This window comes from Anser anser, assembly GCF_964211835.1.
Source record: "Anser anser genome assembly, chromosome: 3".
NCBI classification, from domain to species: Eukaryota; Metazoa; Chordata; class Aves; order Anseriformes; family Anatidae; genus Anser; species Anser anser.
The window spans coordinates 94,846,174-94,860,826 of NC_139722.1; the positions used below are offsets into that span (position 1 = coordinate 94,846,174).

The 14,653-nt window shown below is 38.7% G+C and overlaps 1 protein-coding gene across 1 annotated transcript in view; it reads right to left on the minus strand.

The window, feature by feature from the left end:
- Nucleotides 1-2,637: 2,637 nt before the first annotated feature.
- Nucleotides 2,638-14,653, minus strand: part of DYNC2LI1 (dynein cytoplasmic 2 light intermediate chain 1) — a 52,259-nt gene continuing 40,243 nt past the window's right edge. Inside the window, exons 13-24 of the mRNA XM_083829118.1 lie at nt 14,531-14,635; nt 13,652-13,808; nt 11,446-11,684; nt 10,884-11,016; nt 9,185-9,454; nt 7,406-7,574; nt 7,219-7,311; nt 6,129-6,328; nt 5,928-6,004; nt 4,239-4,506; nt 3,615-3,742; nt 2,638-3,527 (exon numbers count right to left, since the gene is read on the minus strand). Coding sequence (XP_083685244.1) covers nt 3,390-3,527; nt 3,615-3,742; nt 4,239-4,506; nt 5,928-6,004; nt 6,129-6,328; nt 7,219-7,311; nt 7,406-7,574; nt 9,185-9,454; nt 10,884-11,016; nt 11,446-11,684; nt 13,652-13,808; nt 14,531-14,635 — 1,977 coding nt within the window. The 3' untranslated portion in view covers nt 2,638-3,389. The remainder of the gene's footprint in view (nt 3,528-3,614; nt 3,743-4,238; nt 4,507-5,927; nt 6,005-6,128; nt 6,329-7,218; nt 7,312-7,405; nt 7,575-9,184; nt 9,455-10,883; nt 11,017-11,445; nt 11,685-13,651; nt 13,809-14,530; nt 14,636-14,653) is intronic.

The window sequence follows — 14,653 nt, forward strand, 5'->3', positions numbered from 1 at the left end:
AAAGTTACTTGAAATATTTTAAGTAATAAAACCATTGTTATTATCTATCTCTTTATAGAGAAGACAACACCTCTAGTACACAGAAGTGTTGTACCAATGCATGAGTTCTGTTGTCCACATGCGGGTTTATTTTTATGACATCCATACAACCAACACATTTCTTTGTTTTATTCTGAATTTGATGTACCTTGTTGCCAGCATTTGATGCTCCTATTCACACTTCTGATGTGTGTGCAGACTGAAACCCAGTGGCCCGCTGTGACCAGGTCATGCACTGGGCAATTCAAGAGCAGTTGGGCAAAGCAACCTGGGATCTGTCACCAGTCGAATGCGGTGTCACTTCGACGTCGGTTTTGTGTTGACTCAGTTGCCTTCAGCTGCAGAGGCCGTGACTCAGAGCTGAGGAGACCTCTTCCAAACCTACCCAGGCAGGATGCAGGAGAGCAGAGCTGGTAGCAGGGGAGGCCTTGGAGCTGTGGCATCGCCAGGCTGGCAGGTTGCGCGCTCTTTGGATGTGAAAACTGACTCACCGCGTTTCTTGGGATGTAGCAAACTAAATGTCGTCATGTGAGGAACAGATAGTACTGTGAGTTTCGTGTATGGTTTTGCTTGTGATCTGTAGTCTCTTTAGAGACTGCTTTAATTTTGGTTTTCCTGACACAGAAAGCATAGGGAGGGGGACACACAGCTTCTACTGACATAGGGGAATCTAAGGAAAAAGAATGGCTACCCTGAAATTTGGAAAGCAAACTGTGCTGAAATTATGGCATTCAGCTTTTGTTAGAACTCTCAGGAAGATTTCCATCCCTCACTGACCACTTGTTCTTGCAACAGCTCTGCTGTTGAAGTGTGAAACCTTTTCTGCACACAACTAGTGTGGAGCAGGACAGGAACATAGAGGCCAAAGCCTACGGCATAATCTTCACCCCCGGAGAAGTGCATAATTCCCCTAAACCTGTAGCATTTTTCAACTCCTGGGAGTGCGAGTGGGGCAGGTTGTGTGTCACCCGCCCACTCTTCCCATTGCTCTTCCCTGTACACAGCCCCACGGCATGCTATTGTTAGATATGAATGCTAATTGCTGGTATTTCAAGGCTCCTATCTTCTTATTGCTAAAGCCTGTAACAATAATCACAGCCTACATTCCCCATCTCTAGGCATCAAGAAACAAGATATGATCGCAGGCAGTGTGCTGAAGTAATTGTAGTATATAGAATATGAGCTTTTTCTGTGTAAACACAGGCCTGGCCACATCCTATGATAGCTCTTCCTACACTCCATAAGATGGCTGTTCCTAGGCTCACAACTCACGTCCCCATTATGTATATATCTACCCTTGTCATAACACCACCTCTGAAACACTCACACCGTTTGGTCCTGCTGCATAATGTTAAGAGGGTGGAATTTTAAATTGAAAAAGGCTGTTTAAGTAATGTCAGCAGCCTGACTAATTTCACAAAAGGAAGGAAATTCAAAGTTAAGGCTATGGTATATTCTTATCTAGATGCCTGAAGATTTCTGTGCATGACAATATGCCCCTAAAATTCAGAGCTGTCCCTTATGTCTTTAATTTCTCCCATTGTGTCTCTCCTTTTTTTTATTAAACATCAAAGTGAATTCACAACAGAGAGTCAGCCTAGAATTTAATCCTCTAAATACCTTGAAAATAGAGGTTTAGACTAGAAGTACCAATATATACCCTTAAAACTTCAGTGTAATATAAAAGAGATTCTAATCACAACAGATCATTACAAAGAAGAGTAAACCACTTTAAAAAATTAAGTGTCTTAAATATAATAAAAAGGAATAATTAAGAATCAAACAGGAAGCTGCTACTCTGACAATTTAATGATGCTGAATTGGACTGAAAGAATTGGCTTTGCCATTAAAAGGCAATGAAAATCTGATAATTTCAAAATGGCACTAGGATCAGATCAAGCATATTCTTCCAAATCAAATGCAGCACAACCAGGAAGAAATGGTTGAATTCACCTCAGAAAAACCTTGAAGTGCTTTGGACTCCTGCTGCTGCCTGGGGCTGAATCTGTTATTTTATCAGACCTGCTTAACATCTTTAGACTGGGGTCTTCCTGGGAATTTATTACCCCGTGGATCCTGTGGAAAGCAGTGTGGCAGCCCTGCTTGCCAAATGGAAATAATTCAACTTTTATGTTCTTTCATTTTAATTTCTTCTTTAAAAAATAAATAAAAGAGGATTTACATAAGTATCCCATATCCATGGTCCATAGCACTAGGAGTTTTCCACTGTGTGCAACATATCTATTCTACTTCCATTTAATGATGTGCTTTGCTTTTTTGATGCATATAAGCACAGAGATATGCAACCAAATGTTTAAAATCAAGCTAATCTTATAAAATATTTTTAACAACTGTACATCTAATTTGCACGTGTACTTACTATGACTGTGTGTGAATTACAGCTATCTAGTTACTAATATGAATTTTCTGAGCATTTGTGTCTTATGGGTGAACTTAAGAAGGTGCATAAGTACAAGCATTTCAGAGGTTGCACCATTAGATTTTTAATTACTGGGTGGGCAGTTTTGGTATTTCTACCAAAACTGGCAAATTGCTATGACTAGTAATATCACAGAGAAAGATGTGATTGATAATCAGTTTGTGTGTATTTATAATTTAATAATAGATCCAAAAAGGTAAGATAAAATTACCTGTTTAAAACAAAAAAAAAGTACTTTCTCACTGTATAGATTATTTTGGGCATCAACAGCATCTAACTGGAACACAAAGGTAAAGTCTTTAAACACATAAGCAATTAGAAACAACACAGAATAACTAATACTGGTTTTTCATCCACGCATGTTTTCACAAAGCTTCAGTGAAATTTATGTTGCTTTCCTTCTTATGAGTAGTGAATGCAGAATACGCGTTGCAGAAAGTAGTGTTTTGTGTGTGCTGATTCTACTTCTCTTAGAGATCTTCTGGTTAAGTATGTGATTGCTACGCATTCAAAGACTGTGACCTAGAACATCAGCTATTACAACGTGGGATCGGTCCTTTTAAATTGGTAACCCATAGCTCAGAATATTTCAAGGTGCAGCTAGTGCATATAGGTGTCACACATAAAACTGTACACCAAACAAACAAATTAAAAAAAATAATAGAAAAACCACCATGTTAAAGTCTCAATTTTATCACGATTTGTCTGAGTGGAGGAGCACAACCTGGCTTCCAACTCCTGGTATTCTGCTGCCATCCTGTGGCGAACCGGACTCGCTTCGTACAGCGGAACTCAGCAGGTATCTTCTCTCCCAGTGCGTTCGCAAGGGTTACCAAAAGCAAACTTTGGGCTTGCCATGTTTTCTTGCAAGGGGTGCTGTAGCCTGCTGCCCCATCTGCCTGTCTTGCTGTTACCAGTCTTGGTTTGATTTTTGCTTGATGAATCTCAATGATAAGTAGTATAAAAGCAGGAAACCAATAATATTGCCACCAAGGATGAGATAGCTTACGTAGAGAGGCTGTGAATCCAGGCCCATAGACTTAACTACCTGTAACCACACAAAAGAAAAATTAGGAACTGACAATTTTTTTTTTTTCTAGTTAATTATCAAGATTTTCATTAGAGAGTGACTTACAAGTTTTCCTGGAATTTGAAGAGTAACGTTTCCAACAGTCATTTCATATTTGGATTCGGTGAACTGAATTTGCATCATGCCTTGGAAATTCCATCTTAGAAAAGACACTTTAGAAACCCAAAATGGAACTGGAAAAAGAGTCAGAAAAAATCATATAAATAAGCAAATTTCCGTCTTGCTGCCAAATATAACAGGTTTGTCTAACTTCTTGACAACCAAAGGCTGTGAATGTATGATAGTTTATTACTAGACAAAATGGCAGATATACCCTATATTATTACATGAAGATGGAAAATTAGGGGAGAACTTGTATCTATCAGACTCCCATTATCAACTGGAGTTCTTCTACTGAAGATCTTCATCTACTGAATATAACTTATTAATGAATAATGTAGGGACCAATTCAGACTTTAATTAGTGCTTTTTCGACCAAGCTTACTGTTACCTCAGTTTCACAGGGGGACACTAATGTAAAATGAACTCCACTGTCACTATCCATGAAGATATTGCAAAGGTGGGAATAAAAGAGAGTTTTCTTGTATGGGACTCAGCCTCACTACAAACAATTGCTGATGAAAGCCATCAACATTTTCATTTGGAGGGGCAGTGGGAGGATTGTCTTACCTGTCCAGAGGTTTTCCAGGCTTACCACAAAACCACCACTCAGGTAGAATGATGTGAAAAGGACGTTGCCAAAGAAAGCTGAGAGCTGTAAGGTTGGCAACAGTGCTGCCACCCAAAGTGCCATCACGCGGGCACAATACACAGCCAGCCACACTGAGAGGAAGTTCAGCAGGAAATGCTCTGGTTCAGGCATGAGGTTTGCCAGCCAATAGATGGGAACCCCATAAATTAAAACAAAAGCACAGTGCTCAGGGAGTTCCCCCAAAATCTGTTCAGAAAGGAGGGGAAAAAAATATATATATATTAAGCAATAATCACAAAACCTTCTGAGATGCCCCCTTAATGTACTTATGGACTGTTTAGAAAAACTTCGGGAAATAATCCCTTGGAATACAATCATCTCCCCTTTGGTTGTTTTCAGTAACAACAGAGATGGAAATCCTTGCTAATTTTTTTCCCTAGTTATGATAATTCCTGTAACTGTTGAATTGATATGCTTCTTGTTACAGATTGGATGTCATATTTTGTTATGGTTTTGGCAGTTTCTAAGCATTTAAGAGAATTTCCCAAAGAAATGGTAAGCTTGAGAGCAGTAATACTGTTACTGACCCACTGTAAGCGTACATTTTGTACAAATTTGGTGGAACCTAGCGTGAGATGAAATTTGAAATAGGCTGTTGGTCACTTCCCCACTTTGTCCCAAAGGCAGTCCAGTTAGTAACTTCGTAACTCATTGTAAAAACATGAATATGTTTTGGATTTTCTCAAATATCTGAACATAAATATTTATTTATATGTGTGCATATATATATACAGTATATATAAAAATATATATATACACACTATATGGATGTCTGCATATATCAATTATACATACATATATATGTAGATGTGTGTATATACATATATATGTAGTATTATGATTATTTTTTCCAAAAAAAGTTGCTACTATCCTCTAATACTAAGGTTGTAACAAATTACATCGATTCCTCTATGAATAATGTGCAATTTTTGTGACACAATGCAAAGAATATTTTTCTCTGGCAACCACTAATAAGCATTTAAAATCTTGTGCAGAAATGGAAACCTAAATTACAGATGCCATGGCAGGCAGAACTCATCTCTCAGTGGCAACATCACAAAGAAGGGATTCTTCTAAACCCTTGTGAAAAAAAGAGAATGTAATTTTTCTTAAGTTCTAATTTGTTTCCAGGAAATCTAGCTCTTCATACACTTAATACAGTTGTTTCTCTCTGATCAGTACAGGCCCGAACAACTACTGGAAATCTCATAGTTAGCATTTTGTCATTTCTATTTTACTTTTGTTGTAGCATTTAATATACATATTCTGTTTTATAGATCAAGACATAATCAAACCTTCAAAGATGTTTCAGCTAATGAAACATTCAGGTACATAAATGTGATGATTTGGTGATGAAACCACCAAATATGACTTTCAGAATTCCCAAATTTTGGCCAAACAACCTCATGGATGTCAGCCATGACATATGGCAACAGATATAAAGTAGAGTGAGGTTTAATCAATTAACACCAAGGAAGCAAGAATGATAGCTTTAGCTGGCAGACACAACAGCAGAAGTCTAATGCAAATGCAATTATTTATACAGCAAGGCTTTGGAATATTTTTTAAGCCATCTGTGTGTATTTCCTGGCATCAAAACCAATTACCTTAGCAAAGAAGTATGGGCTAACAGAATACATTCCATTTTCCAAGTCTTGATAAAGCATAGCTCTTTCTGAATGACCTGCAGGGTAGAAACAAACAGGTTGATTTCATCATAGAGTTGCATTTATAAACATAATTTTTCATTGATTTGAGAATTCTCTGATTTTGATTACTTAAACATTTACAATAAAGCTCACGCTTACATTTGGCAATGACATCCAAAATCACCGTGAATGGGATTAGTGCACCTATCATGTACAACAGTGCTGTTGTGTCACGAATAGAGAGTCCGCTTTCTCCATGGCCATAGTACAAAAATCCAATTAACAATGACATGATGAGGGCCTCAACTCCATGGACTAGTAGTGTTGGAAGATCTCTGAAGTCATTGGAGACTTGACGACTGGAAAACAGCAACATTGACCATAAGGTATAGTCCTTACTAATGCTAGATATATTCGGATATATTGCCCCAAGTGCTCTGCTAACAGCAGTTTGTGGAATTGCTGACTTTGAGTATGTTGGGAGTTTGTCCAGTTCTGAACATGATTTTATTTAATCAAAGCTTCTGAGCATCTGTAGTGGCCTACTTTTTCAGGTCTGAAATGCTGAAAGCTTGAAGGTCGTGGGGGCTGGAAGATCTCATTTTGAAGACACAGAAGCAATTATTTCAGCTAAAGTCTCTTTGCTAAGGGCCTATAGTATACACTAGTACTAGATGATACTGTCAGTGCTGTTCTACGTGTATTAAACCAGTTGGTTATATTTCTTTTGAGAACACAAGCATGAAACCCAGCTACCACTATCCATCCATGCTGGTTATACTCAGTGAAGCCTCCTGGCTTCAAATCGAGGCAGAGCTGTGAGGATGGCAGCACCTGGGCCTGCCACATGGCTGTCTGGGCTTGCTGAGGGTTCAGTCACTGCGCTTTGGTGTGTGTGTGTGGAGATCAGAAGGGCAGTACCCGAAACTGGGATGCACATTTCTGAGCCTGGAGGCTCCTGCTGCTGCTGCCTGAAGGTGCAGGATCGCACCAGTGTGAGCTGGAGGTGGTTTTTGTCTGGAAGGAGCCCTGGGGCAGAAAGCAAGGGGCTGGACATCTGACTGTCACCCTGCTCAGAAGCCTGGGGTGAGCTGGTATAGCAACACCTCAGCTCCATGGCTCACTCAGGCCTAGGGCTAGTAGTGCTAGGTGTGTGCTTTCAGCACGCGCTCAATTCACATTTTGTGCTTCTTAATGCATTAAAATGCAAATGAATGTGATACAAAGTTGTTTATGGAGATAAGGTTACCTTAATAATACAGTGAACTGCCTTAAGACACCTGGTAACTGGTCACTTGAATAGTAAGGCATGTGGATAGCCTCTTCTGATTTTATATGGGAGCTGTACAAAAGAAAATGGAGGGGAAAAAAAAAAAGAAATTAGCCAAGGTTGTAGCAGTTATTCCAGATCTGCCATATGATATTCTTTTCTTCACCTTTTTTGGCTGACTGTGTTCACAACATTGTCGTCTTCTTCATTAATTTTCCATAAGAAATCATCAAAATTCTTGATTTTTTCTAGGAACAAGCTGGCAAGAATATTTGCTCTTTTTCGGCTCTCTATCTCCTTTTCTGCAGTCTGTTTATCAATGCTGGCCAAATCAACTGCAAGACATTATTTGACATAAGTCCATAAGCTACAGATGTGATAACTTTATGATGGGTTTAGAATCAGAGATTATATCATGAACAGACAGTATGAGCTGCGTGCATGCATTAGGCTACAACAGTTAAAACTTTATCAGTTATTTTAGGTAGATACTGAGAGCTTAAGAAGAATATTACCCAAGGAAAACATGGTAGCAGCAACAGTAGTTCTCTTAGCTTTTTTTTTAAACAAATTATTTTTTAAAATCTAAACTAACAGTGGTGTTTTCCAGTGCTGAGCATCAGTGTAGAGCACCACTACCTGATACTTCGCAGACGCTTTCTGGGAGAATTATCTCTGTGCATTTGGTAACTCCTTACGTTGAGCTGACCATCTCCATTAAGCCACATTTCAGCAGGGGTCCATCAGAGAAATGAGTTGTAACCTGCCTTACTTCTCTCATTCTGACACTCTCCTGTTTCTCTTACTCACCACGCTGCCAGCACTTGTGCATTACCTTCAGGTCCTCCTCCTTGCTGTGGCATCCTCAGCTCTCCTGTTCCATTTCTACATTCCTGCTGCCCATATTGTCTGCCTTTCCTGTGGGTAGTGGCGCAGTGCATTGCACTGAATGATCTTTCACCTCCTTTTCTCATCCCCGCCTGCCTCCATGTCACAGGGGTTCATCTTCTGAGGACTGCCCCAAATGCTCCATTCCCATACAGGTGTGCTGCAAGGCCCCCCACCCAGGGCTGCGCTGAGCTGAGCAGGACTGCTCTGAACCACGTTGGTGACAAAGGTCTCTTTGCTGGGCTTTACATTAATTTCTGTTTATCTCTGCATAGCTGATAGACATTCTGATAAGAACTGACACTGGCTGACACGTAAGCAGAGCCAAAGAGGTTACTCCAGAGCATTGTAATTGGTGTCTGTACAAGGCATCCTAAACAACCTGAACGCAAAGACCTGAAGGAAAGAACTGAACCAACCTCAGGGGTAAAAGACTACTGCCATTACATTAACAAGGCCACATTCCCTTTGCATGTTTAAAAAAAAAAAATGGACTTAGAACCATGTAGTTAATTTTTTTTTTTTTGAGAAGAGGAATCAAAAGATTACTATTATGGATTTTTTTTTCTTTCTCCCTTCCTATGCTCTGTTGGGCAAGTCTCCCCTTTCTCATTTCCTCTTCAAGGCATGTATGATTACGCACCCTGGGAAACTGGCTTCCTATGTTTCTTGAATAGAATTCAGAGAACTGACTGCACGAAAGCAACTGATCAGTTCATGCATGTCTTTTATCACTGAGGGTAAAAGTTTCAACCAGCTGAAACATGGGAATAAGTGTGTTAAACTTTCAGAAGAGTTGCTACACCTGACATTAAGAGGATTATTTAAAACTGATTTTTTTTCTCTCGTATTTTCTACGTTTCCTGCATTGACAAATGGGGATCATATTTAAAACTGAACTTAGTACAATATTGATGACAGTGACAAGGCATTTCTAAGACAGTTATGGTCAATAAAAGTCAATGTTAGCTGATAGACTTAGGAGAGCAAATGACTTTGAGTAACCTCTTTTTTTTCTTCTTTTTATGGCAGTACTTTGGCGGTACTTGATACTAACCATAGAAATCTGCAGGATTGCTGTACCTCGGGCAGGGATAGCCTAGTTCTGTGAAATACTGGACCATGTCTTTGGCTGTTCCAGAATAGACGGTGACTCCAGAAGACATCAGGAGAACTAAATCAAAGAGCTGGAAGATATCTGACCGGGGCTGATGCAGTGAAAGAAGAACTAATCTGTTTCCTCTGGCCAGTCTGGATAATGTTATTACGAGGTTGTGTGCAGTAAAACTGTCCAGTCCAGATGTGGGTTCATCAAGTATCAGTATTCCTGCCAAAGACAGTAAGTTTAGCTGTGGAAAACATGTTTGATTTGGAAAATATGGTATCAGCATATGAAACCTCACTGCTATATTCCTTTTTTAAAAGTCCAAAGTATATTTCACACCAACATCAGATAATATTCAACAATGGCAACCTCCTTCCACTATCATATTGAACATAATGACTATGTAGTAATTATTTTAAATTTTGTCTTGGTCCTACTGGAAACAAGAGTAATGTTTTTGATTTTCACTGGAATGAAGATTTAGGCTCCTTATTAAATTCATGTTTTACTCGGCAGTTCTTGCACTTTGCCCATACAAATGTGAATAGTGTATGTGAATATACAATAGTAATAGTTGTATATTCTGCCTACTGAAATATTTTAATCTATATTAAATATATTTAATTGATATTTAGATCTTATTGATGTGTAAATCCTCAGAGTATTAATTTATATAGAGCATGGATTGGGAGGAGAAGCTACTTCATGCTTGTTCACACCCAGATACCTAGACACATGCATATGCTTGGATTTTTCTTGTTTTGCTATTGCTTGCTAAAAATTTGAATGGGTTTTGTTATTTTGCAGTGTTTGTGTTGCCAAAGAACTTAATGGCCTCAATCAGCGCAAGGCAGTGTCTGTACACAGACATAGTTTCTGTGCTGAGGGGTATAACGCATGTTCGAAAGGTAAAGAAATCTTTATTTATTTTCCCTAGAATTAATAATGTTTTTACTTCAGTACCAGCACATCTATTCATGAGCATCACTTCTTACAAAAAAAAAAAAAGCTTCTGCTTTCCCTGTACTTGCAAAAGTATAATTCTATATAAGCAAACAATATTCAGATCCATTTCCCAGTGGAGGTAGAAGAGCTGATAGGAAATCTCGCTCAACAAGAGGCTCAGCCAAGATTGTTGGTGCTGCTGATATATGTAAGAGCAGATAGAGAATTCATTCCTGCAAAAGCAACTGTAGATTTAGCCTTGTCTTTTGCTTCTAATGAAGATGACAGAAATTTCTAGTTCACCTGTGACATGAGCCAGCCACATCAGAGTTGCACAAGACCACAATGGGTGCCTGTGCTACCAAGAAAATGACCTTCCCTTGTTAACACTGTACTTGTGCATAGGCAGAAGTGAAAGAGGGCTGGCTCCTGAACCACTCCTTTTATAGAACCATGACTGTAATAAGTACAGTATAATCTCTGATCAGCAAGAGTTGTGATTTAAGCAAATGGACCAGCACACAGTCACTGTGCCTGGTTTTACCATGGGGAGTTAACATCTTGCAGAGGGTAATGCAAGATCCGTTAAGTGTCTGGAGAAGTGTGTGTGTATGACTTTTTCTTGAACCCTACTATTTTCTCTAACTTCCCCTTTTCCCCCAGTGGTTTGTGGTGGGCACAAGGAAGTTGCCAGGGTTTTGCTCACCTGGGTTCCAGAGCAGCTGCACACCGATGCTCACTCTCCGTCTCTCGCCTCCTGAAACACCACGGAGGTATTCGTTGCCTACCCTCGTGTTTGCACACTGACGCAAGCGTAGTTCTGCTATAACATCTTCCACCTGGGGGGATCCAAATGGTAACAGAGATAAAACAGTTTCTTGACACGTTTGTGCACAGATCAAGCCAAAAAATATAGTTGACGTAGTTAAAATTCATCTGGATATTTTGGTGCTATTTGAGCAAGAGCTAGTTGAAAACAAATCTTGATTTTTAGGGATAACATTAAAAAATGCTCAGCGATCAGCAATTTAGTTCTTTCAGCCTCTCCAATGCTTTCTCTAGATTGTCATTTTTTGTGAGCATTGGAACAATTGCTGGTTTCTATCTTGAAAAAGGAAAAAGTTTTATAATTCATAATCTACATATATATATATATATAAAAAAAAAAGCCAGATTAGCTGTTCTGACTCCAAGCACACAGGATCTCTTGGATAATTTCTGTCAGATGCATTTTTGACAACTTTATTTTTTTCCAACAGCTTAATTACCCTTTTTTCTTTTTGTGAGTCTGAGAAAAACTTTGGAAGGCGCAGTTTGGCAACGAACAATAGCGTTTCTCTGACAGTCAGGTGGGGGAGCAGTCGGTCATCCTGCCGCACGTGTGCAATGCATTTCTTAACAAGCTGGGGAGTGCAGGGTTTGTTATTGATCATGATTTGTCCAGACTTGATTTTGCCTCCGTGATCGCGGCAGGTTATCACATCAAGCAAGGATGTCTTTCCACCACCTAGAACAATCAAAATTAGAAAATAAATTTCCAGGGCATCCATTTGAAAAGTGATTTAGTCGCAGAGAATAGAAGTTTTCATTCCCTAACATCTTTTCCTCAACATCTTGTGATGCTTTTCTAAAGCTGCAGAGACAAAATGATCTTGAAAGAAAATACTGACACCTGACTGCAAGCTCATGTTCAGGAAATCTCTCCCCTCCAGAATGGATTACATGGCTTTAACCTTTGACATGTCCCAGGAGAATTGGGTAGCTGGCTTTTGAGAACAGCTCTGAATTTAAGAAGCAAGATCTCTGTCCTCTGGTTACTGTTCTATACGTGTGAAAGGTGGTGTCCTGGACTGGCTGCAGGGCTGGCACCTAAATTTTTTGCAGAAGTCTGCTTTGTGGAGGGAATTGTGAATTCAGAAACAGCAGCTACACAGTTTAAAGACTAAGGCACCGAGCAATTATACAGCTGATAAGAATCTTAAGCATGACTTAAATAAAAATAACTATGATTTAAACAAGACAAAAAGTCATTTAAATAATTGAGAAAAAGTTGGCTTATACTCAGAAGTAAGGAAAGTAAATCAGTGAAAACAAAACCTGATTTGGAATTAAACAGCAAATGACTTTTTCCCTCATGCCATATGATACTTTATGCAAACACACAGAGCTCTCATTATGATTAGATGTCATCTGTTTCCAGTCTTCCTGTTGAAAAATTAACTCCACACTTGTTGCTTAATATATACATTAAAAAAAAAAAGAAACCTGTCCATCTGTAAACTACATATTGCTGTATTTAAGAGTGGCATATTGATTGCCATTGACAATGTGAGACTCATCAGCAGTTTAATCCACTTTACTAAGGCGTTTGATGAAATAGATGATAAACAGCTTTTAAAAATAGCTTGACTAGTTTGCTGAAAGGGTTTGTACCCAGTGTATGTTACCTTACCAAGTCTAATATCTATAAGTCAATGTTATTTCATCACAAGTTTTTTCCTTTTGCTATGGGGAGTCTCTAAGGTACAATTTCCAGTACATTAGATATGTGCTAAGAAAAATCCCCCATAGCAATGGGGAAGAAAAACCTCTTCTGTAGAAATAATGTTACAACTTCTGTGGCAAATATGTTTTGTCTTTCTTTTTCAAAGAGAGCATCTTCACTGAATCACTGAGCTAACCTAATGTAAGAGTCTAGTGGAGTCACAGCATATTTTTTTTGCGGGTTTGTTTGTTTTACTTCCAAAGCATAGGTACTTTTTACTTCAATTTAATGCATCACATGTCTACTTCTTATCCCCCTAGATGAGCTAAGTCTCACTAACCACTTAGGGCAAAGGCCAACTCTCTATTAGGCAACCTCATCCTTGAGAAGACTAAACCATTCCTACCAGAAAATGAAAGGAAAAAAAAAAAAGATGCAAGAAACCAGAGCCCCATTTTTCAGATACTGTAAGCCAAATAGAAGAGGCATTATCGTTTCTTTTCAAGTTTCTGTTAATTAATCTGAAGGTGATAGTTTATTCTATAAGACCTGTTTGCATGTGAAGGGAATTGCTTCTTGTGGCTATGCTGCCAGTTGCAAGTGATCTTTCTTATGGGGTCTGGCCTCATGTCTGCATTGTTACTGGGCAAGGTCTGCAATTTGCCTGTTTTATGAGAGCTGTGAAGCTGTCTCACGTCTAGCAGAGATGGGATTGCAGAACACAGTTGTAACAACACTGCACCTCAAAAAACAAACAGCAAATGTACAAGTCATAATATAAACGTTTTTGGAAAATAAATTCAAAAAATATTTTTCCAATATGATTCTGTTTCTCAAAATGTACATTTTAAAGAATGTATTTAAGTGACACATTTCCAGTAGTTCTTTCTCAGCTAGATTATGCCATTCAGAAGACTGAGGAATATTGGTTTTGATTGTGTATGTTTTATCCAAGAGTTAGTCAAGTCATGAAACTTGGTTGTTCTTACCAGTGCTTCCTATAATAGCTAGCATCTGACCACTTCGAACTTTTAAATTCAGATTCTGGATTACTGACACATGAGAATTAGGACCTGAGTTCCAGGTCCATGGCATTTGCATCTGCGTGAGTTTCTCATACCAGGGAATCTGGGATGCCGTGTTAACCTAATAAAGAAAGAAAGAGAGTCTCTTCAATTCATACGTTAAACTACTTAACATTAAATACTTTTGAAGTTGTTATAAATCAGAGAATATGTTAAAATAATATTGTTAATATTCAGAAATACAGACAAAAAATCTTTTTCGGACATGTATGGTTTTCATCCTTTGCTTCTTATTTCTGATAATCACTAAAACTATCTGTCCTTTACCTTACTTAGGTAGTTTATTGCTATTGTACATTTTTAATTTTTAATACAATTTGAAATGAATCAAAACTGAAAACCGTGAAGCTTACTTTAGATGCCACGTGGCACAAAAGTGAAAAATTTCACTGGCTTCCTGAAAGCTTCCTGAAATCCTCCTTATGTTTGTCATCCTCTCCTTGTCTCCTGCATGCTTGTTCTTGCCAGCAAAGGCTCCTGCTCCCTCAGTCCTGAGAGGAATAATTTAGCTCAAGACTGAGGGAAAACAGAGCCTAGAAATGGACCTCTTTTCCTGTATCATCCCCTAGTTTTACTAGATATATTTTACAACAGCATGGTTTAGCCTCGTGTTAGTACCGTAGCCAGGAGTGTGATTCTCCTTACAAAACTTCTGTATATTTGATTGTGCAATATTTGCATGAACATCAGCTTTATACTACTTTTGAGAGGGCTTGCTTAATGAAACAGGAGTTGTTGGATAAGTTCCCTGCTGAACGGACCTACAGAAACCAGAACTTTTACCTGGTAGTTGAGTTCTTTGACCTCAAGAACATTTGATTTTCCACTGTATGTGAAATACAGGCTGTTATCTTCTTCAGAGCAAAAGATACTGTCCCGGGCCTTGGTCTGGAGAAATTATTAGGT